At 42.3% G+C, this 21441-nt stretch overlaps 1 protein-coding gene across 9 annotated transcripts in view; it reads right to left on the reverse strand.

Annotated features, from left to right (window-relative positions):
- The window catches only part of ANKRD27 (ankyrin repeat domain 27), a 75463-nt gene that overhangs the window by 21784 nt on the left and 32238 nt on the right, over positions 1–21441 (reverse strand). For all 9 annotated transcript variants that reach the window (XR_003096451.1, XR_003096452.1, XM_025216727.1 and 6 more), the window contains 9 exons: positions 17159–17251; positions 15890–16017; positions 13457–13539; positions 12697–12812; positions 11839–11931; positions 11223–11420; positions 10871–10930; positions 10645–10764; positions 3220–3264 (listed from right to left, as the gene is read on the reverse strand). Coding sequence is in view for 7 of the 9 variants with exons in the window: in XM_025216727.1 (XP_025072512.1) it covers positions 3220–3264; positions 10645–10764; positions 10871–10930; positions 11223–11420; positions 11839–11931; positions 12697–12812; positions 13457–13539; positions 15890–16017; positions 17159–17251 (936 nt within the window). In the remaining 2 variants the exon portion in view is untranslated. The remainder of the gene's footprint in view (positions 1–3219; positions 3265–10644; positions 10765–10870; positions 10931–11222; positions 11421–11838; positions 11932–12696; positions 12813–13456; positions 13540–15889; positions 16018–17158; positions 17252–21441) is intronic.

The following is a 21441-nucleotide window of genomic DNA, read 5'->3' on the forward strand; positions in this document are numbered from 1 at the left end:
AACCCCCCCCCTCCTCCACACACACACACACCCTTACTCCCCCACACCTTCACACACCCCCACCATGCAAAGTACCTGCATAATTTTGTATATTTTTGAGTTTTCAGCTTTGTGATTAAAATCACAATTAATTGCAACTAGTTGTGCGATTAAAAAATTAATTGCAATCAATTTTTTTAAATAGTTTTCTAGCCCTACAACATTCTGTTCCATTTTATACATGAAGCACCAGGCTGACAGAGGTTTAAGGTGTCTCTTTTGGGAAGAAGTGGGGATTAGATACAGGTCTAGAAACAGGCAAATACTTTTTTCCAGTTTACTTCTGAGGTTGACTCAAGACAATCACTGAAGCTGAGTTTCTCTATCTTAAGATTTAATTAACAAGTGACTGTACAGTCCTTTCCTATAGTTCTCTCCTTTCCTGTCACCTGGTACTTATGCCTATCCTTTGACTGAGACCAAACAGATTAGCAAATCAACTGTAATATGTACTTTATTATATACAAACTGTTTTATGATGCCATTGTCAACCTATATTACTGGTGATACTGTTTGACATGTTATCCTATCAAAATTTTCAGAAACAAATAAACAATTCTCATGTACAGCCTGCACATGAACCCACTATACCCTACATGAGGAACTGGCAATCCTTTAGGACCAGCAGGTCACTTTAACAGAATATGGCCTGAAGGGAGACCTCTGCTTCGGACAGCTGCCACTGCCATTTGCCACTCCCCCGTGCAATATCAACCTTCCACCCAACTGCCCAGCTTCCCAGGCCAGACCTAATCATGGAGGCTGGATCCAGCCTGCAGGCCAGAGGTTGCCAACACCCTGCCCCACACTCTTACACGGGGCTTCCACAATCTTGTCTTATGAATTTTTAAATAAACTCCCTCAAAAATCACAAATGCCGGCAAATTTAGATTCAAAGGTTTGTGTGTCACCTGCTATTTTTTCAGTAAAATGTCTTTAGAAAAGTAACATTATTTTAAAATGTTTCAGATGGAAAGAAGAAAACTGCAGCAATAGCTAGAAGGTAAACAGTAAGTAATGCAAATTATAGGATACAAACATTGATGTTGATATTACTACAGAAGCCAGCTATTTATTGGAAATGAAGTGTAAAGTCAAAACATATCCAAATTGCAAAACTCATGTCTAATCTGTATTAATGATATCTGAAGTCTTAACTTTTCATTCACTGTTTATACTATCACAACAAGCACTTGACAAAACATTAGTTGCATTTTAATGCATATGTGCAGACATACTTGTTACACATGCTATGCGCACAATGTAAATAGGTCCTGCAGAATGCACAATACATGCATGCAATCCAGAGCTCAAGAAACATTTGGATTTTATATTTTTATAACTACTGCGCAGTATGATGCAACATGTAAAACAAATAAGCAAAATTTAATCAACTCCTCATGTCCTTAGCAAGATCTGAACATTCCTTTGACTGTTCCACAGCTAAGATGTTTTGAACAAATGACACTGTTTGCTTTTAAAACAGGCCACCTCCGTTTTGTTTTGTTTTTTTATGGACAGCCACTGGGACCAATTCTATAGTCTTCTTGCACCCAAATCAGTATAGGACTCAAAAGGACTCCAAGTTTTCCTAAATGATTACTGGCCAATTTGGCAGTGGTGTTTTCCTTGTTAAAGAATTCAGGATCTGGTTCAGTATCTGCAATATAAGCATATTTGTTCACTTACAATTCTAAATGACTGCACATCGCTATCTAGGCTCTGCTAATATAGTAGGTATCAGGTAGTGCTAGTTACCTCAAGAAAATAGATACCAATATCAAGAGCTGGGAGGAGCTGGCTGTTAACCAACTCCAAGGCCACTGCAACCTCAACCAAGCGGCATCCTGTCTTGCCCTCAAAGCAGAGAAGAGAGAGCAGAGGAAGGAAAAGGAGAGGAATCCCAGCCTACTCTTCCCTGTGGAAAGACCTGTAATTTCTGTAGATGGATCTGTGGCTCAAAGATTGGACTCTTAAGTCACCTCAAGATCTCTCAATGAGTCATGTTAGAGATGATCCTCTGATTGAGGGATTGCCAATGATGAGTACTAGTGAAAAAAAGTCAATATTTGACAGTGAGACCCTGAATCTGACAATTATTGTCCAGTTTTGATTAGGCTGGTCCTGAAGGAAGCTTCATTGTAATCAGTCTTGAAGAGTGAGCTCCTTGCATGTGCAAGTTTAAGTAATGTGCATGCTTTTTAAAGAGTGGGCTTTAATTCGTGAAGTCACAAGTTACTCATTAAAAAACAGAAAAGGGAATCTGCTGGAAAAGGAAAAAAAAACAACAAAACTTACTATCCTAGAATGCAACATCCTCAAAGAGCATCAAAACCCAGATTAACAGAGATAAAGCCATGACTCAGGGGAGCAGCAGAAAGAGAACGAGGATCCAAGACACCCACAGGAAAAGGAAGTGGAGAAAAACAAACTAGGACTTTGGTCACATTTTCCTTTTGCTGATACTGCAGAAAACATGAAATGATTCTACTGAAATCCACAGTTACGCAAGTGAATGAAACAGTTAATTAAGCACCAGGGAGATTCAGACATCGTTTCTTTTTGGCATCACTAGTGTCTAGTTTTACAAGTAGTGAATAAATGAAGTTCAGAGACCACATGTCTACATGATAGATTGGTGATGGAGAACAGGGTTGTGCTGGATTGACACCATTTCTAGAATATTCTGAACTGTGTTTTTGAGCAGGAAGAAGTCATGAGCAACGTTTGCAAGAGGCTACCTACCAAGTACATTGAGGAACTCTGTTCTAGAGGAACTAGGCATGGGGAACATGGAGTTCGTTTTATTTTAAAATCATGAATACACCAAATAAAAATGATAAAGCTAAAGCATCTTAAATCAAAGAGTTAAAGAAGCATGCTTAAAAGATTCAATTCAGTGTTTTCTCCTATAATTGGCAATGTATTTGCTCTGATCTAAAAGTACTCCCTCTACTACAGCAAATCACAGACTCGTCAAAATACTGACCCTTCAAAATATTGTTAGCTGAGTATTCTTGAAACACTGAGTGAATATTCACAGTAGCACCACTGGACTTATCTAATTTTTTTAGAAAGAAAAGACACTGATTATCTATTCAATGTTTTGTATAAAAAGCTTCCTCAATTTAAGAAAAACAGATGAGAAAAAACAGATGCATCAAGTCATTCTAGACTTACCATTTCCAGATCTCCATCAGCAACTGCTCTTAAGAGCTTTTCTACCTAGGTATAAAGAAAAATGGAATTTTAGTTGGTTTTGGTAATATTGGTATAAAACTGTTCTCTCTGAAAACCCACTGTACTTTACTAATCTCCTAATTTGATGCTACAGGATTACAGGTAGCCTATTTCAGATTTAAAGATAATAAGGTCTTTCCTTTAAAACTTTAACTTATGAAATACAAAAGCTGCATAAAGCCTGTGGCCATTTGATGATTTTTGAACTGCTTATTGAAAGATAAGCATTACTTACGTTACTATAGGACACATATGGTGCATATGTAAAACAAGCCTACGTTAGCTGATATACCAAATCACTGTTCAGATTCACCAACTATTGTGTTTACAACTTTGTTTAGGATCCAGCGCTAAAACCAAAAAAACCCAAACTATTTAAATTATGAAGGCCTCTACTGTTTATGCTGCTATCTTGGTAGGCTAACAGTTGCTGCCAAAACAGCCCAGGTGTGCATAGTAGATAAGTAGTAGAATCATAGGGCTGAAAGGGACCCCGAGGGATCATCAGGCCCAGCCCCCTGCATGGGCAGCAAAGACATCTGGGGTCAGATGACCCCAGCCAGGTGACAGTCCAGTCTTCTCTGAAGACCACTAGGGTGACTGCACCACCTCTGGGGGGAGCTTGTTCCATAGTCTGGACACCCTAGCTGTAAAGAAGTTTTTCCCAAAGTTCAGCCTGAAACTAGCTTCCAGGAGTTTGTGGCTGTTGTTTCTAGTTTTCCCCCAGAGCGCCCTAGTGAACAGTTGTTCACTGAGTCCCTGATGTGCACCTCTGATATAGCGGTAAGCCGCAAGCAGGTCCCCTCTCAGCCTTCTTTTCTTTAGGCTGAAGAGTCCGAGATCCATCAGCCTCTCCTCATATGGCTTGCCATGCAAGTCCTGGATCATGTGGGTTGCCCTTCTCTGGACTCTCTTGAGTTTTAGCATGTCCTTGTTGAAGTGTGGTGCCCAGAACTGGACACAATACTCCAGCTGCAGCCGCACCAATGTTGAGTAAAGCAGGAGAATCACTTCTTTGGATTTACTGGAGTTTTATTGGCCCTAGTGGCTACTGCATTGCATTGCCGGCTCATATTCATGCTGGGGTCTGTTGTTACCCCCAGATCACTTTCATCTGTAGTGCTGGTCAGGTTAGCGATGCCCAGCCTGTAGGCGTGCTGGGCGTTCTTCCTTCCCAGATGCAGCACTTTGCATTTCTCTATGCTGAACCTCATCTGATTCTGTTCTGCCCAACATACCAGTCTGTCTAGGTCTGCCTGTATCTGCAGCCTATCTGCGGGTGTGTCCGCACAACCCCATATCTTGGTGTTGTCCGCGAACTTGGCCAATGGGCTTTTCACCCCTTCGTCCAGGTTGTTGATGAAGATATTGAACAGCACTGGGTCAAGTACCAACCTCTGGGGTACACCGCTGCCCACATCTCACCAGAATGACACCGATCCATTCATTTAGACTCTCTGCGTCCTACCTTGTGACCAGTTTCACACCCACTTGACAGTCCTGCAGTTAAGCCCAATATCTTCCAGTTCTCTGATCAGTACCTCGTGGGATACCAGGTCAAATGCTTTCTGGAAGTCGAGGTATGTGATGTCAACCGCTTTTCTCTCATCCAGGTGACGAGTCACCTGATCATAGAAAGAAATGAGGTTGGTCAGACAAGACCTACCCACAATGAAGCCATGTTGGCTATCTCTCAGAACATTGCCTCCCATTAGCCTGTTGTTGATCGTTTCTTTGATGGTTTTTTCCAAGATCGTTCCAGGGATTGAGGTCAAACTGATTGGCCTGTTGTTCCCTGTATCTTCTTTCCTTCCTTTCTTGAAGATAGGCACCACATTGACCCTCTTCCAATCTTCAGGAACCTCTCCCAAGTGCCATGAATTCTCAAATATCCTCCCCATTGGTTGTGCTATGATGTCAGCCTTCTTGCAGCACTCTCGGGTGGAGTTCATCCAGTCCTGCTGATTTATATACGTCTAATTACTGTAATTGATCGTACATCAGTTCTATGGTAATGGTGGGAATGGTGTCAATCCCGCCCTGCTCATTCTGTGCCCTACCTGGCATGTAGTTCCACTTGGTCTTGTGAAAGATCGAGGCAAAATAGCCATTTAGGAATTTCATTTTTTTCTGAGTGGTAGTGACCAGGTATCCTGAGGCACTGAGCAGCAGCCCCAGACTCTGATTAGTTTTCCTTTTACTCTTCATTTGGCTAAAGAAGGACTTGTTGTCCTTGATTCTTGTAGCTAGTTTTAGTTCAGTTTCTGCCTTAGCTTGCCTAATCTGTTTTCTACAAGTGCAAGCCATTGTCAAGTAGTCTTCCTTAGAGGCTGTTCCTACTTTTTCTCCACAAGGCAATGGATTTTCTTTGAGCCTTAAGGATTGTATCATTAAGGAATGACCATTCTTCTCATGCTCCCTTTACCTGTGGTCCTTGGTCTCAGAGCATTCTCTGCTAGTGACCTGAGCTTATTAAAATTTGTGTTTTTAAAGTCTAAGACTTTGAGCTTAGTATCTGTTTTGTCAGCTTTGCAACGGACTGTGAACATAATGATTTCATGGTCACTATTGCCTAGGCTGTCCACTATGTTTAAGTTGGTCACCAGGTCATCCCCTTTGGCCAGCACCAGGTCAAGAACTGCATTGCCTCTAGTTGCCCTGTGCGCCTCTTGAGTCAAAAAAAGCTCTTCAGTGCTGGTCAGGAAGGATCGTGATCGATCCAAGCTGGCCAAGCACTCCTCCCAGGAGATGTCTGGGTAGTTGAAGTCATCCATGACAACCATGTCCCGTACACACACAGCCTCCGTTAGTTCACGGGCAAATGTTGGTTCAAGTTCCTCCCCTTGGTTAGGTGGCCTGTAGTATACACCTACAGTCGGGTCTCTCTTGCCATGCCTCCCCTGGAGCTTGACCCAGAGGGTTTCAAGCTGTTCTTCTTTGGGGCCAACATAGGCCTGTAGGAAGGTGTACTGCTCCTTCACATAGAGGGCAACACCCCCACCTCTCTTCCCTACCCAATCCCTTCTGTGAAGGACATAGCCCTTTATGGCTACACTCCAGTCATGAGAAGAGTCCCACCAAGTCTCTGTGATCCCTACTAGATTGTAGTGCCCAGTGGAAAGCAGGAGGACTAGTAGTATCTGATGCCAAAACAGCTTTGTTTAAAAACCAGTATCACTATCAAAATTTGCTAAAATAGGATCACCAGAAAGTTTATAACATGCTTTTGCAGGTGTCACTATAATGCTGTTTTTCATACCTTTTATTGACATCATGGTAGATATAAATTAAAATAAGCAAATTCCATTTTTGAACATTTTAGACTTTGAGACCTGTAATTAGACAATGTTAATCTTAACATAAAACTGTTACAAAACACTAATCTAAAGATATAGAAGCTAAAAACCAGAAACTACATTTTGATCGTAAACTACCATTCAGAATTTTAAAAAATAACCACCTCTCCCCCACAAAGACAGTCCAGGTGTGCTTTATTAATATCTAACACGATGGTAGATATTAATAATATCTGTAATATCATGTGCTCCCCAGGCCTCCGCTTGTCCCCCCCACTCTCCCATCCCCTGCTCCTGCCTGTGTCCCACTCCCTTCCTCACCGCTGGGGACTCGATCTGCGCCCTCCATGGGGATGGGTGAGTGTGGGAGCGGAGCAGGGGCTGGCACTGCACAGCCTGGGCAGGTGCTGGACGGAGCCATGAGTGGCTCATCTGGGGGGTGCATGCCCCCGGATCTGCATGTGGGGCGAGGCAGAGCAGACTGGGCCCGGGGCAGCGGCAGGAGGGAATGGGGAAGCTGCAGGCACCCAAAACTTCGCCACAGCCTGCCCAACCCCTCCCAGTGCTACCGCATCAATCACTACAAATAAAATCTCTTTACCTACATTATGAATGTTACCTTCTATTATCATTTAATTTTGACTATTACAGAACTTTGACCTCAGTGTTAAATGTTGTTTTTTTTTTTCTTAACGCCCTTCTCCCTTGTTTTACGAACAGCTTCACAATAAAATGTAGATTAGTCAGTTTTTTTCCTTTCTGAATCTCACACCCTAGCATAGTATTCTAGTTCTGGAGTTTCAAAAGTTGACAGTGAACAAAAACTGGTTTTAAATTAATAACAACACATGCAAATACACACAAGTAGAATTACTACATATATTATAAAACGCTTATAGCAAACCTTTGACTCAGGCATAAACTTCCCAACTACTTAATGTAAATAAATTGATAAAAAAAATACAATAATATGAATTATACCCGTGCTTGCAGAATGTTTTTTTTTACCTCCACCAGTGAGATGTTGCCATTTGGGTAGTAGAATAAATGATAGAATCTTTACAGAAAAGCACTGGAAAGAGCTAGTGATTGGAAGAAGCTTCCACACTATCCCTTCCAGAACACCATCTGCAATCCCATGTGTGCCTATTGGTAATAGTTCACCTTAAACTCCTTAAAGCTCCAGCTATGCTAGCAAATTTTGCAGTTACAATCCCACACCATTGCAACTCCATGTGTAGCAAGAGTGAAAGCCAGTGTAAGCAGGAATCAGGCATTTTGCCAACATATTACCTAATACTGTAAGCTAGGAGTTTTGTACAATGCAGAAACGCTTTACTGCATCTTTCTGCTCCTGCTTTGTCTTCATTATTTTACTACTCTGCACTGCATACAGAGTGGTAGTGGATGATATCACCAAAGCTGAGAAGCCTCATAAAATAATTGAGGGGATTTTACAATAAATTTGGGCATCTGGGATGTGCAGGACCTAGGCAGTGGGGTGGATGGTGAGCTGGATGGGGATCTATAAATGTTACTTTGTTTACTTACCCATTAAATCTGGGCCCAACTCTACCTAAGAAGCTAAATCAGGTCATCTTAACTGTCAGTCAGATTTTATCACTGTATGGAAAATGCCTTACAGAAATGGGAAATGACATACAACTCTCTAGTGTCCCTCTGTTAAAGCATGTTGATTCTTAATTTTTCCACAGTACCCCTCAGTTGAAGGAGTATTAGCATTTGTTGTGTAGCATTTTCAGGATTCATTAATGAAAGTTGTAATGATTTTGCAAATTGCAATTAATCTCAAGAGCCACTTACAAATGTATTAGCCTCTCCCTTTACTAATCATTCTTTTCCAAAGTATAAAGATGCCACAGCCAAGACACTAGCATACAATACCAAAGAGATCTCATTGTACTGAATTACTGGATGGCCAGCTACTCAACAGCCAGAAGTGTGGATTAATAAAAACTGTATGACTTCTCCTTAGACCATGTAATATCCATGCAATCTGGAGAGCTCTTCCTGCTAGTTTCCAGTCTCACCTGAACTCCAGAGGCACCTCCCCACATGGAGAAGCTGCAGGATTAGACCCTTATTTTCTTGATTGGTAAGAATAAGAGCAATAAGCCTAGGTGAAGCCTGGCAAGTGATAATGAGATAATGTTGGATTACAGAAAGAGGTCACAACCCCAAGGATCTAAGTATAAGCTGCTAATAATCTTTTCCCGTGATTTCAACTACATTACAGACTCAATATTCATGGAATGATTAATTTGTCTCTTTAAGGAGAAACAAATCCTCAATCTGCTATTAGGTGATTTTTTTGTGAATAATGCCTTATTTGTGAAGCATCATTACTGTGCTTTGCTCTGTACAAATAGAGATGTAGTCCCTGCACCAAGGATCTTAGTCCTAATTAAATGCAGAAGAAAGTGTGCTTGCTCAGACACGCACACACTCACACTTTTAACTTAGACAACACTGATACCACCACACTCTGAATTACCCTTTCTTAGATATACTTGATGCTTTCATGTTATTGCCTAAGAGCTTCCTAGGATACGTGTTTTGAGAAAAAATTAGAACAAATAAAAGGTTTACTTTATTATGTGGAAGGAAGCAAAAATATTGAGAAGCCTGGGTTGGAGTGAACATAGGAATAGGAGAAACAAATAAAGACACAGCGACAAGAAGCAGGATTTGGGAGGATAATGACAAGAACAGACTTGATGTGCAAGTGAAGGAAAGACAAATGGGAAACTCAAAGAGTGACCTGGTCAGAGAAGTCATTTTGGGTAGACTAGAGCTGGGCAAGATCAATGCATAGGGTGTAGTAGACAAGGTGGGGCAGGGGCAAGCAGCAGGAGAGGGCCAGGTGAGGGAGCAAGGCAGCAAGGGCATAAATGCCAGGGTATAATCATGTGGGGGACAAATTTAATATAACCCCCCCAATAATTAGATTCTATACAGGGAAAACTAAAACAAGTTTATATATTTTCCCTATATAGAATCTAATTACCGGGGGGCGGAGTGTCATCTTAAATTCAAAGTTGTATTAGACTTGGGTATATCCGGGGGAGCTTACATTTTATGTATATGTATGTATATGTACGTACACACACACACACGCGCGCGCGCGCCCCACGCACCTTTATATATAACACAGACACATACATACATAGATTTATATATAGTACAGTGGGGGCCAACCTTCTTGGCAGGTGGGCCATGAGTTAGCCCTACACCCTCCCCAAATGCCACTCCAATCCTTTTTCTTTACCCAGTCTGCTGGTCAGCTTTCTGCTCCCTGACCAAGCTGCTCCTCTGCTTTCTAATTCCTGCCCCAGCAGCTATTATGTTGCCTGTGTACACGTGTGTACATACATGGACACACAACCCACCACCATAGGCAGCCTCCTCCCATCCAAAGGGTATTTCTACTCTTGTTGCTCCTGTGCACAAAAATATTCCCACTTTTTAACAGCCCTAAAAAAATTTAGTATCTAAAGAATCTTCTCTAATTCCTGATGCTCAGCAAAGAACTAAGGACAACAGAAATATCCCCCACCCCGGATCATCTTCAGAGTTTGAAAGCCTCCCTTCATTTAAATACAAGAGAGCTGGGATCTATCTTCTCAGGTTCAGAGGGCCGGATGGACATATGAAGACTAGTTTCTCTATGAAATGCTTATTCTGATCTCTAAAAATAAATCAGATTGAAAGCTCCAAGACATCAGCCATCATTAGGGAAAACCTAGTAATCTCGAAGAATGGACTTCCATACACATGGCAGAAAACAACAGTTGGGCATATTCATACACAGAATAGCAAAACCGAAGAGCACTTTTCTGACGCAAAGAAAAATAGAGGGGAAAATTGTAATTTAACACCGTCTTTTCCTGAAACTGTCTCTTCATTTATTAATAGGGACTTGTCTATATCTGTTGCTTGCTGTTACTTTGCTGTCCCAGGCAACCATATTTGCGGAAGCAGTTTAAAATGACACTGCACAAAACATGTACCTTTGCATTGTTAAATGCTAAACTTTTACTACTCTTACCTCTTTGTAAATATTTTTAACTTCTTCTGGTCTTGTATCTGCACATGGTGATGACAAACTTGAGATAGATGACTCTCTGCTAATGATGTCCACTGAACACCGAGGAGACCTAACTGGTGACTTTAATCAGTCCATAAAAACAAAGCAAGCAGGAAGGTTTAATCTAATAATATAAACTGCTAAAAGTATGCAAAAAAGAAGACCAGTGACTCATTCTGTTTGTTACCTCAGAAGTAGTTTGTTCCCTTTCAAATGTTAGATAGTTTAATTCCATCAATGATAAAATCTGCATAAAAATTAAAAACATCCCATAAATATAATGCCCAAAACAAATTACTTGATAACTTCATATTAGCAAGAGCACCAATCTACAATATTTATGTGCTGTATTAGAAGACAGACTCCCAACTCACTTACAATGTAAAAACTGACTTTCCTTCTTTTAATGGTAAAGGGTTTTTTTGTTTGTTTTTTCCAAGTACCAAACCACAAATCTCATTAACAATTAAGCATGAAATACAGCTACCCACTATGAAAATACATTTTAAAAGCTCCAGCTAGCAGATAAGGAAGCATACCTTGGAATTCAGTGCACACTGGAGGGAAGTTTCTTTCATCCGGTTTTGAATATTTGGGTTGGCTCCATTTTGCAGCAGCACTTCTATGATGCCTTGATAGCCCCAGCGAGCTGCTATGTGGAGGGGAGTGTCTCCTTTTTCATTACCAATATCTAATTTACAAGAGTGTACATCATAGTAGACTAAAGCCTTGACACACTGGAAAGGAAAAGAAAGCCACCAGTGAACTCTCTCTGATTCTTAGCCTACACAACAACATGTGCAACCCCTGTTTTATGCCTGTTTTACTGCAGCTCCTGTAATCCATTCTCTTTGGGATAGGCTTTTATGGCCCAATGTCATTAAACAAAAAGATCTAAAATGAATAAATAAATACAAAAGGCTCAAACAAATAGGTTTTGTTGTTAAAATCAGCACCTCCAATGTTAATGGGCACCAACACTAAAGAAACTACCATGGACTGATAGTTTCTAGGACCAATAGTGTCCTAGTTTATAATGTGAAATAAGTTGCCTTTTTAAATAAATTGATTTTATACAAATAGGCATCATAATTTAATTACATGCCATAATCCTATTAGAACATCCATTTAGTTTGTAATAAAAAAAATACTTACATCCTCATGACCGTAAGTGCAGGCTAAATGAAGTGGTGTATTGCCATTATTGTCTTGAACATCTGTACTTGCCTTATAGTGCAACAAGAGAAGCTTAAGAGAGAAAATGTATACATCTAAGTAACCCAAAATTAAAGGACCAATAATTACTACTGTGGTAGTCTCCTTTAGGTTTCTAAGATAATGAACAAATTTAGTAAAACAGAGCTACATCTTTTCTGCTTTAAAAAAGTAACTGATAACTGCCTTTGGCTTTATTACTCTATTTTTTCTTAGCCCCTGAACCAAATGAAAGCTTCTTGTCACACACTGTTTAAAAAATTCAGAGTTGTGGCTGAAAACAGACTTTAAATCACACACTGTAGTGAGAAACTGAAGCACAGATAACACAGAAAGTTACCCAATATTCTTTATGAGTATAAATGTATACAGGTAAAGACAGTAGGTTGAATTAAGTGATTACAATGGCTTTTCAGAATCAATGCAGAGCAAATTCCACTGTTTTATCAGTCTGTACTGTATATTAGACACCTGTATGAAAAAAGTATTGAAAGATCATGCATGTACACTGAACAACTGGGATAGACAGAAACCAGCAAAGCTTTGCTGCCCAGAAAAACGTTAACATCTGGATTATACCTCCAGAATTTCGTATTTAAAGTGCTCAATTGTTTAATTAAAATGCTCAACAAAATCCTCAATTGTGACAGCACACAGTTATTACAAAAAGCCTTAGAATTTTTTAACAATGGTATGAATAAATCAACAACAGTTAGAGGCACATATTATCACGGATTATTTGTTTTTAGTTCTATTTCATTTTTTTTAAACAGTTAGATTAAATCTTTATATGCTTACAGTAATGTTTTGATATCCTTTCTGGCAGGCAAGGTGAAGTGGTGTTGAACCATGGTAATCCATAGCATTGACCACAGCTCCTTTGGAAACTAGTACGTCAACTAATGATGCTTGCCCTATGGAAAATATATGGCGATTAAAACTGGGAAGCAAACATCTTCACAAGACAAAAGTTAACCTTCAAAATTAAAATGTGAACTTTCAATCCTGTTATGCATTACTGTGTCCACCGCATATTCACTTTCTTGACATTTGCTCTTTGGAATGGATAATTTCAATTTAATGCAAATGATTCAAGGTTACAGTAAGAGGGTCTTCATTTGCAAACTTTATCTCTATCCTGAAGGTGAGAAAGGAATAAAAAGTAAATTGATGTTGCACAAATTACTCTGGCCTTGCTACATGCAATATGGAAGTCAAGGGCAACACAAAGAAAGAAGAGCAGATTAAAAAACCTGCTGAGTAGATTAATGCATCTGCTTACAATTCTGAGGTCAGTACCATGACCCATATTCAAAGAGGCAGGATGGTATAGCTGCTGCTGTAAAGAACAGGGTGCAGAAAGATCAAGACTTGCTTCACACCCCGTCAATTAATTAACAGAACATAACGATACTGAGTAACCTACCTGTCTGCCTGGAAAAAAGCCATTGTGACAGCCAAGGCAAAAGCAAATAAGCAGCAACAAGGCTTCAGTCTGGACCAGGATTCCTGTTTCTCTGTCCCACAAAGGAAGTGTTATGCAAGATGAAACACTTACCGTAAATAGCAGCTATATGAAGTGGAGTGTATCCCCGGTCATCTCTGGAAAATGGAGTGACAATGGAAGGGTCATTCAACTTCCTATAAAACAAGATAGTTTTTGAAAACCTAAAGTTAACACATATCAGGTACCGGAGAAAGTGTTTGTGTGCATGTGGAGTAAAACAGGTTTCACACCTTTTATCATCTACCATTTCTCATTAATAGTGATTATTCTAGTTGTTTCTTGCTCAGCAAGAAGAAAAAAAAAATACAGATATCTGTTCTTTTGGGTGGAAAATACAAGACCAGTTTGAGACAAGTCACTGCCTAACATGTCCAAAGGAGGGCATACTTCATCCTTCTCTAAGTTTTCTGAACTCCAGGCTTTTTGTTACAGTAAAAGCTGCGCTATCCGGTACCTTACAAGCTGGCGTGCTCCACTAAACAGCATGCCGGCTTGTAAGATAAAGTGAAACCGGAAGTGCCCGTTTCTCCAAGCCCCCACAGCCCGGGGCAAAGCAGCCTGCGTTGCCGAGCTCCCACAGCCCAGGGGCATAACAGGCTGTGTGAGGCTGTGCAGGGCCTGCCTCCCTGTCTCGCAGGGCCTGCAGGGCCCACGGCATGGGCGGTATGAAGTGGAGTGTATCCCCGGTCATCTCTGGAAAATGGAGTGACAATGGAAGGGTCATTCAACTTCCTATAAAACAAGATAGTTTTTGAAAACCTAAAGTTAACACATATCAGGTACCGGAGAAAGTGTTTGTGTGCATGTGGAGTAAAACAGGTTTCACACCTTTTATCATCTACCATTTCTCATTAATAGTGATTATTCTAGTTGTTTCTTGCTCAGCAAGAAGAAAAAAAAAATACAGATATCTGTTCTTTTGGGTGGAAAATACAAGACCAGTTTGAGACAAGTCACTGCCTAACATGTCCAAAGGAGGGCATACTTCATCCTTCTCTAAGTTTTCTGAACTCCAGGCTTTTTGTTACAGTAAAAGCTGCGCTATCCGGTACCTTACAAGCTGGCGTGCTCCACTAAACAGCATGCCGGCTTGTAAGATAAAGTGAAACCGGAAGTGCCCGTTTCTCCAAGCCCCCACAGCCCGGGGCAAAGCAGCCTGCGTTGCCGAGCTCCCACAGCCCAGGGGCATAACAGGCTGTGTGAGGCTGTGCAGGGCCTGCCTCCCTGTCTCGCAGGGCCTGCAGGGCCCACGGCATGGGCGGCTATGCTGCGGAAGGGGTGGAGGGACTCCCCAGACACAGCGGGAGAAGCGGCTGCCAGGGTCGCTCAATTAACTGGCATATTTTGTTATCTGGCATCCCCCATTCCCAGGGGATGCTGGATAACAGAGCTTTTACTGTACTTTCCTACTCAAGGTCTTGTATAATTCTGAGACCAGAGTTTTCTAGAGGTGCACCAATACCAATAACATGGCTGATAAATGCCCTGTGCATGTGCGCAACCGCAGCACAGCACATACGTGGCAAAAAGCACAGCCCGGCAGCATGGAGAGCTGCCTCCAGCTGGTAAATCTGTTGTGGTGGAAGAGGAGGGGGAGAGAAGAGACTTGGGGGGCAGGGGGGGGCAGATCAAGGCCCCCACAGTGAGGGAGGGAGGCTGGCGCTGGGGCAGGTGCTGCCCAGGCAGGACATGGCTGGGCTCATGACAGAGATGCGGCTCATACAGGGGGCGTGGGGGGGGGGCTCCCACTGCTGCTTGTACCCTTTGAGAATGCTTGGGGCAGGTGATGGCTATGCTGGGAGGGGGCTATGGTGAATTTTGAGATGGCTGCAGCCCCCCCATGGCCCTGCTCCCAGCACCGCCGCCCCCCACCCTGAGCATAGCCTGGGCCAGCCCCTGCCAGGAAGAGCCTGGCACAGCCATGGCCCCAGCCCACAGCTACAGCCCACCCTGCCCCGCACAGATCCAGGGGCACCGCCCCCGCTCCCACAGCCTCCCTGGGTATGCAAAAGCAGGAGCCATTCCCCCTCCCCAAGTCCCCTGGACAAGCCACGACTCCATCCTGCACCCAGCCCCAGTCCCACTCCCTCCCACACTGCAGAGGCCTCATTCTGCACCCCCTCCCTGCCATATCCCTTCTCTTCCCCCTCCCCTTCCACCACAACAGACATACCGGCTGGACCCTGCTCTTCAAGCTGCTGGGCTGCGTATTGGAAATCAGATTGGTATCGGCTGATATGCCTCCTTAAAAGTCAGCTATCGGCATCAGCCCCCTAAATCTCTATCGGTACACCCCTAGTATTTTCTCTCAACCCACATAAATGGGTTCCTAATCAAATCCTAAAATAGAAACATGCTCTTCCATCAGAAGAATTTTCCAGAATAAGCAGTGCACCTTTCAGTATTACCCTCAAAGGATTCTCAAGACAAATCCTGGAACAAAGATATTATAAATCTTTTTGTATGGAGATAGAGAGCCCTTACCCAGAAACTAGCTTCTCGCATTTGTCACAGAAACAGAGTGGGTGGCACATTTTCTGTACAGTGTCGTTATCATTGTCACCTTGACTTAATAATCGCTCCACTTCTTCCTGGTTACCTGAAGCAATGTGCTGCAAAAAGCCAAGGGGGAAAACAGAACAAACTGGTCTAAGAAAGCTTTAAAACCACCATATGTCATATATCAAATCAACCAATCATGAAAGACCACTCTGCAAGCATGAGAAAGCATTGGTGCAAAGCTGAACAGTGCTGTGGCATGCAACTTCCTAACGGGTATTTGGTATGAAGATCAATTAGTTTTGATCCTGATTTGCTTTGCTTTCCATAAAAAAATTAAACAATTGCTGCTGTTTTCTTTCAGACTCAGTCACAAAATTGATACTGCCTCTCTGTATAGACACTTTACTGTAAAATTACTAAAAAAGTGTCTAGCTGTAGCTGCAAATGCATATAATTAGTAGCTCTGCTTTGTGCCTTTGCACAGTAAAAAAAAAAATTATAATTAGATGAAGTAATGTATAATATTGAGGAGCTGCAAGGTGACTGCACTTCAGATTTTTTCAGAAAATCATCTTAATTTTAAGTCTCAAAGCTTTGATAAGCAAACAGCTGCTGGCATAATCTCTCTCTCTCAGTGAATCTCTAACTAGTACTGTTTTGTCTCTGCATTTCTTCATCTCTAGAACCTATACTACTATTAGTAAAACCACATTCTCAGCTTAGAAGTTTTTGGCACAGAAGTACATTAGACTGATTGCTCAAACACATTTTTGTAGTTTGATGTACTTTGACTTCCAGAGGGCCATATAGCAGCATTATAAAACAATTCGTGTGTTATAGGGACTGTCCCATAGGCCACATGTGGCCTGCTAGGGGTTAACATGCAGCTCCCAGGCCTTCACCCAGTTGCCACTCCCAATTGTTCTGGCTGCACCATCAGTAAGGTGCACTGTAAGAAGCATACAGTGAGTCCAGGTTGAGCACAGGGTGCAGATTGTAGCCCCATGGAGTGGGGGTGGCATAAGGTTCCTGTGCAGGTATGTGGGGGAGCATGTGTGTGGCCCAAAAGCCTGTAGCTCACCTGGTACAGTCCATGCAGCATGCAGCCCCCAGTGGTGTGACACTTCAGCTTGTGGACAGCTCTGGTGTATTATATTTTAGAAAATAGCATCTCTATGACAGAAGCATGTCCATGTAACAAATATACATAGATGTATATGCATACAAAGTTATCCAATGAAAATTGTTCACCTTGAAGAAGCAATCTATTGGAGTGGTGGACATCTGGGACAGCAAGTTCATTTTTTGTTTTAACAACAACTTCTCATTAAACCCCTCAGATTCCTGGAAATAAACAAGAAGTTTCAGAAACATACTCCACAGACAACATATAAAGGAAATGTTATAAAAACTTGCTTTCTGAATAGATATCAGCTCTTATTTGTACATCATAGATTCAGTCCTAAATATATAATGTAAAAAGATGTATACCAATGAATTTTATACATACACAAATGGGTAGATCTGAAAAAAAGCTTTCCTTAATTATAAGTCCCCCTAGCAACTTACTGGATGTTAGTCCATTTAGCACATCTTAGCAATTACCAACACATCTGTTTCTATAAAGCACAATCTTTTTTCCAGAGGCAAAAACAAAGGATCACGGTTTTAAAGTTGCTGAAATAGTGTCCAAAAAATAAAGAAAAGAAAAGAAAATCAAGCTTCACATAAAACATAAGCACACTGACACGCTTTAAAACCAGCCCTGAATCAGAAGTGCCTGCTGCCAACTACATACTAAAGTCAAACTACCCCCAAATCAGGAAGAGGATCAGAACCATGCTGGACTCCTCTTCAGGCCTTTCTGGGTCACATGGACAACAGTCCAAACCTGCCAAACCTACTTCTTCTAGTGACAGATGGTAAGACCCATTTTTTTTTTTTTACCATCCGAGATCTCAAAACATTGGATGCAACTTGTGTGCAACGTGTCGAAGCAAAGCTTCTGAAAATCAAATGAGACAAAACAAATGCAAGATCACTCAAGCTCCCCGATTGTCCTGGAACATAAAGAGTCTAGAGAGGTTTTCTGGGAACTAGGATCTCTAAAGCTTTGAACTTAACATAGCCAATCTTGTAGAGAAAGTCCCTTGAAATTCCTTTGCAAAGCTAACACCAGCAATAAGTCTATTGTAAGAGTTTCACAGAGACAAAATTAGAGTTCTTCTTCTAGGTATTTTGATTATAGGCAAGGTTTCACTTAATTAAAAAATTGTGGATATATAAAGTTTTTGGACGAAAACCTGAACAACCATTACTGTTCACGGCTTTTGCAGTGAACTTTGAATAAGAAAGGTGCAAGCCCTATTATCCATGCCAACTGAAAATCCTCTTATTATCCTAATAAGAGCACTTTCCTCACAACTTCACTGGTCAGTTTGCAGATCTACTTATACATATATAAGCTCTCCTTTTCTGTACACTCTTTAATATTGTTTGTTTAATTATAAATTTACCACACACATTTTTTAAAGCATTATATGTTCTGAGAGCTTATCTGGTTTTGATCACTAGTTGTACTCCTGAATTTGGCTATGCATGGTAACTCATGGAATAGTTCTTTCATTTTTTGCACTACTGAAGTAAAATGGAAAACCAAGCCAATATACACTTAGCAGCTCAATATTAGAAAGTGAGACTGGAAGCTGTGACTGACCTAATTTGATAGTTTTGTTTGGAGTATATAAAGCAAAAAAGTCATAGTCATAAAGAAGTAGGGCTGGAAGGGAGGTCATCTAGTTTAATCCCTGCAACTATAATCTAAACTCTGCATAAAACTATCCTCAGCCTTGACACAACACAGACCTAACACCCTAACCTGCCACAGGTAAAGCAAGGGAACCATGGCAGCCAGTGTCCTGCTTCTATAAAATGTTGCTAATAGATCAAGAGGTCTGCTCAAGAGGTCCTGGGTAGAGGGCCACGCTCCCCAGTACAAAGGAAGGCAAAACCCCCTACAGTCCATACCAATCTGACCATGGAGTAAAATTCCTTCCTGACCCCAGATATGGCAATTGGTCTGACCTGAAGTGAAAAGGTAAGAAAGACCCTCTAGCCAGGAACTTCCAGCTTTGCTCCTAGCAGGAGAATCGGCACACCCCAGCTGAAGTTCCCAGCCTTAGCTGTAGCCAACACTCAAGCCTCTGGGGTGGTTTAAAGACACCCTGACATGTATAGCAGAAAAAGGTGATGGGGTGGGAGCAATCCGCAAAGTCCAGAAGCATGGGAAATACCCATGGTAGAAAATAGGTATAACTACACCTAGATCAACCCAACTAATGGCTGTCCAACCTCTTAGCATCTTCTTGAATACCTCCAGTGATGAAGAATCCACAACTTCCTGAGGCAGTCTATTCTACTGCCTCACTATTCTAACAGTGAAGAAGTTTTTCCAGATTTCCAATCTAAACTTGTTGCTGCAACTTCAAGCCATTGGTTCGCATCCTCCTCCCCACAGCAAGAGAGAAAAGGTGCTTTCCCTTTTCTGTATCACAGCCCTTCAAGTATCTGAAGACTACTATCATGTCACCTCTTAAGTAAGTGCCTTTTCTACAAGCTGAGCTCCTTCAGTATCTCCTCATATGACTTATCTTCCAAGCCCTTGATCATCTTTGGTGCTCGCCTCTGGACCCTCTCTCACTTCTCCACATCCTTTTTAAAACGTTGAGCCCAGAACTACACACAGTACTCCAGATGAGGCCTAACCAGTCCGGAGTCGAGGGGCACTATCACCTCCCATGTCTTGTACCTAATGCTTCTATTGATGCAACCCAAAATTGCATTCACCTTTGTAGTGTTATGCAGCTGCACAAGACTTATATTCAGTCTGTGATTTAACAAGACTCCCAAGTCCTTTTCCATAAAGCCACCATCCAACTAGGTGTCTCCTATTTTGTATCTGGTGTTTTTGATTCCACCTCCTAAGGTGCAGCATCTGGCGTTTGTCCACACTGAACTTCTTCCTGTTAGCTCTAGCTCCTTTCCAACCTGTTGAGACCCTTCCAAACTGCACTTGTATCCTCCAAAATGTTCACAATCCTTCTCAATTTAGTATCATCCACAAACTTGCTCAAGAAACTTCCTATGCCAACATCCAAATCATTAATGAATGAGTTGAACAGTACCAGGCAGAGGACAGACTCCTGTGGGACTCCACTCAAAACCTCCTGCCATTCAGATATGGACCCATTAATAATTACTATTTGCTTGAGGCTATTAAGCCAGTTACCTATCCACCGTGTAGTAGTTTTATCTAGGCCGTGTTCCTCCAATTTGTTTATGAGAATGTGGACCTTGTCAAAAGCCTTGCTGAAGTCCAAATACACTATATCCACAGCATTCCCTTCATCCACCCAAGCACGTTACTTTGTCAAAGAAGATCAGGTTTGTTTGAAACTATTTATTTTTCATAAATACGTAGTCACTGCTTGCAATCAGCCCTTCCTCCTCTAGATGCTTGCAGATGGCCTTCCTTAAGATATGCTCCAGGTATTGAGGTGAGGCTAACCAATCTGTCGTTCCCTAGGTCTTCCTTTAGCCTTTTTTAAAGAGGGGCACTATGTTAGCCCTTTTCCAGCCCTCTGGTACCTGGCCCATCTCCCATGACTTCATGATTTTGGAGCCCGTGGCAATGATCTTCTCTGCCAGTTCCATCAGGACCACAGGATGAAGTTAATCTGGCCCTGCTGACTTGAATTCATTTCAGACCCAATGAAAGCTCTCCGACCGTCTCTTGTTAACTCCTCCTTCAGCTCCCCCTCCCTTATCATCCCTATTAGGTGTCTGGCAGCTTAAGTGTTTTGCAAAGACCGAGTCAAAAGTAGCTTTTGAGTAGCTCCGCCCGTTCTGCATCTTTGGTTAGGAGTTCCTGTGGCTTGTTAAGAGAGGATTGATCTCCTTGGTCCTTCGTTTCTGGCCAACATACTTATAGAACCAGCATTGGCAAAATAGGGCCCATGGGCCGAATCTGGCCCACAGAGGGACTTTGTCCGGCGTGCGGCAGTCCGGCAGTCCCACTTAGCCCAGGCACCATCCAGCCTGTGGGGCGTCCCACCACCTGAAGGCATTCAAGCAGTGCTATGGTGGCTCTGCAGCTGGGCTGCCTTTCTAGACAGCCCAGGCAGCAGTGGCTCCTTCTGGCTCTTGTCGCTGCTGGCCCCACCCCCACTGGTACTAGCAGGGACCCATGCGCACAGTCCCGACCCCAGCCTGCCCCACACTTGCTCCGGACTTGGCCCGGTGAAGCAGACTAGGCAGAAGCCACGTGTACAGCCCCAACCCCAGCCCACCCTGCACCTGCTCCAGACTCGCCCACCCATGCTAAGCAGCAGCAGCAGCGGCTGGACAGAAGCTGCTGCTTGGCACTGGGAAAAAGCAGTCCCTCCCCTTCTTGCTGCAGCCACCTGGAGCCCTGTGCCCTTGCTGCAGCCACTATCCACCTTGCTGCAGCCACCTGGAGCCTATGGCTCCCCTGC

This window comes from Alligator sinensis, unplaced genomic scaffold, assembly GCF_000455745.1.
Source record: "Alligator sinensis unplaced genomic scaffold, ASM45574v1 scaffold170_1, whole genome shotgun sequence".
Classification (NCBI taxonomy): domain Eukaryota; kingdom Metazoa; phylum Chordata; order Crocodylia; family Alligatoridae; genus Alligator; species Alligator sinensis.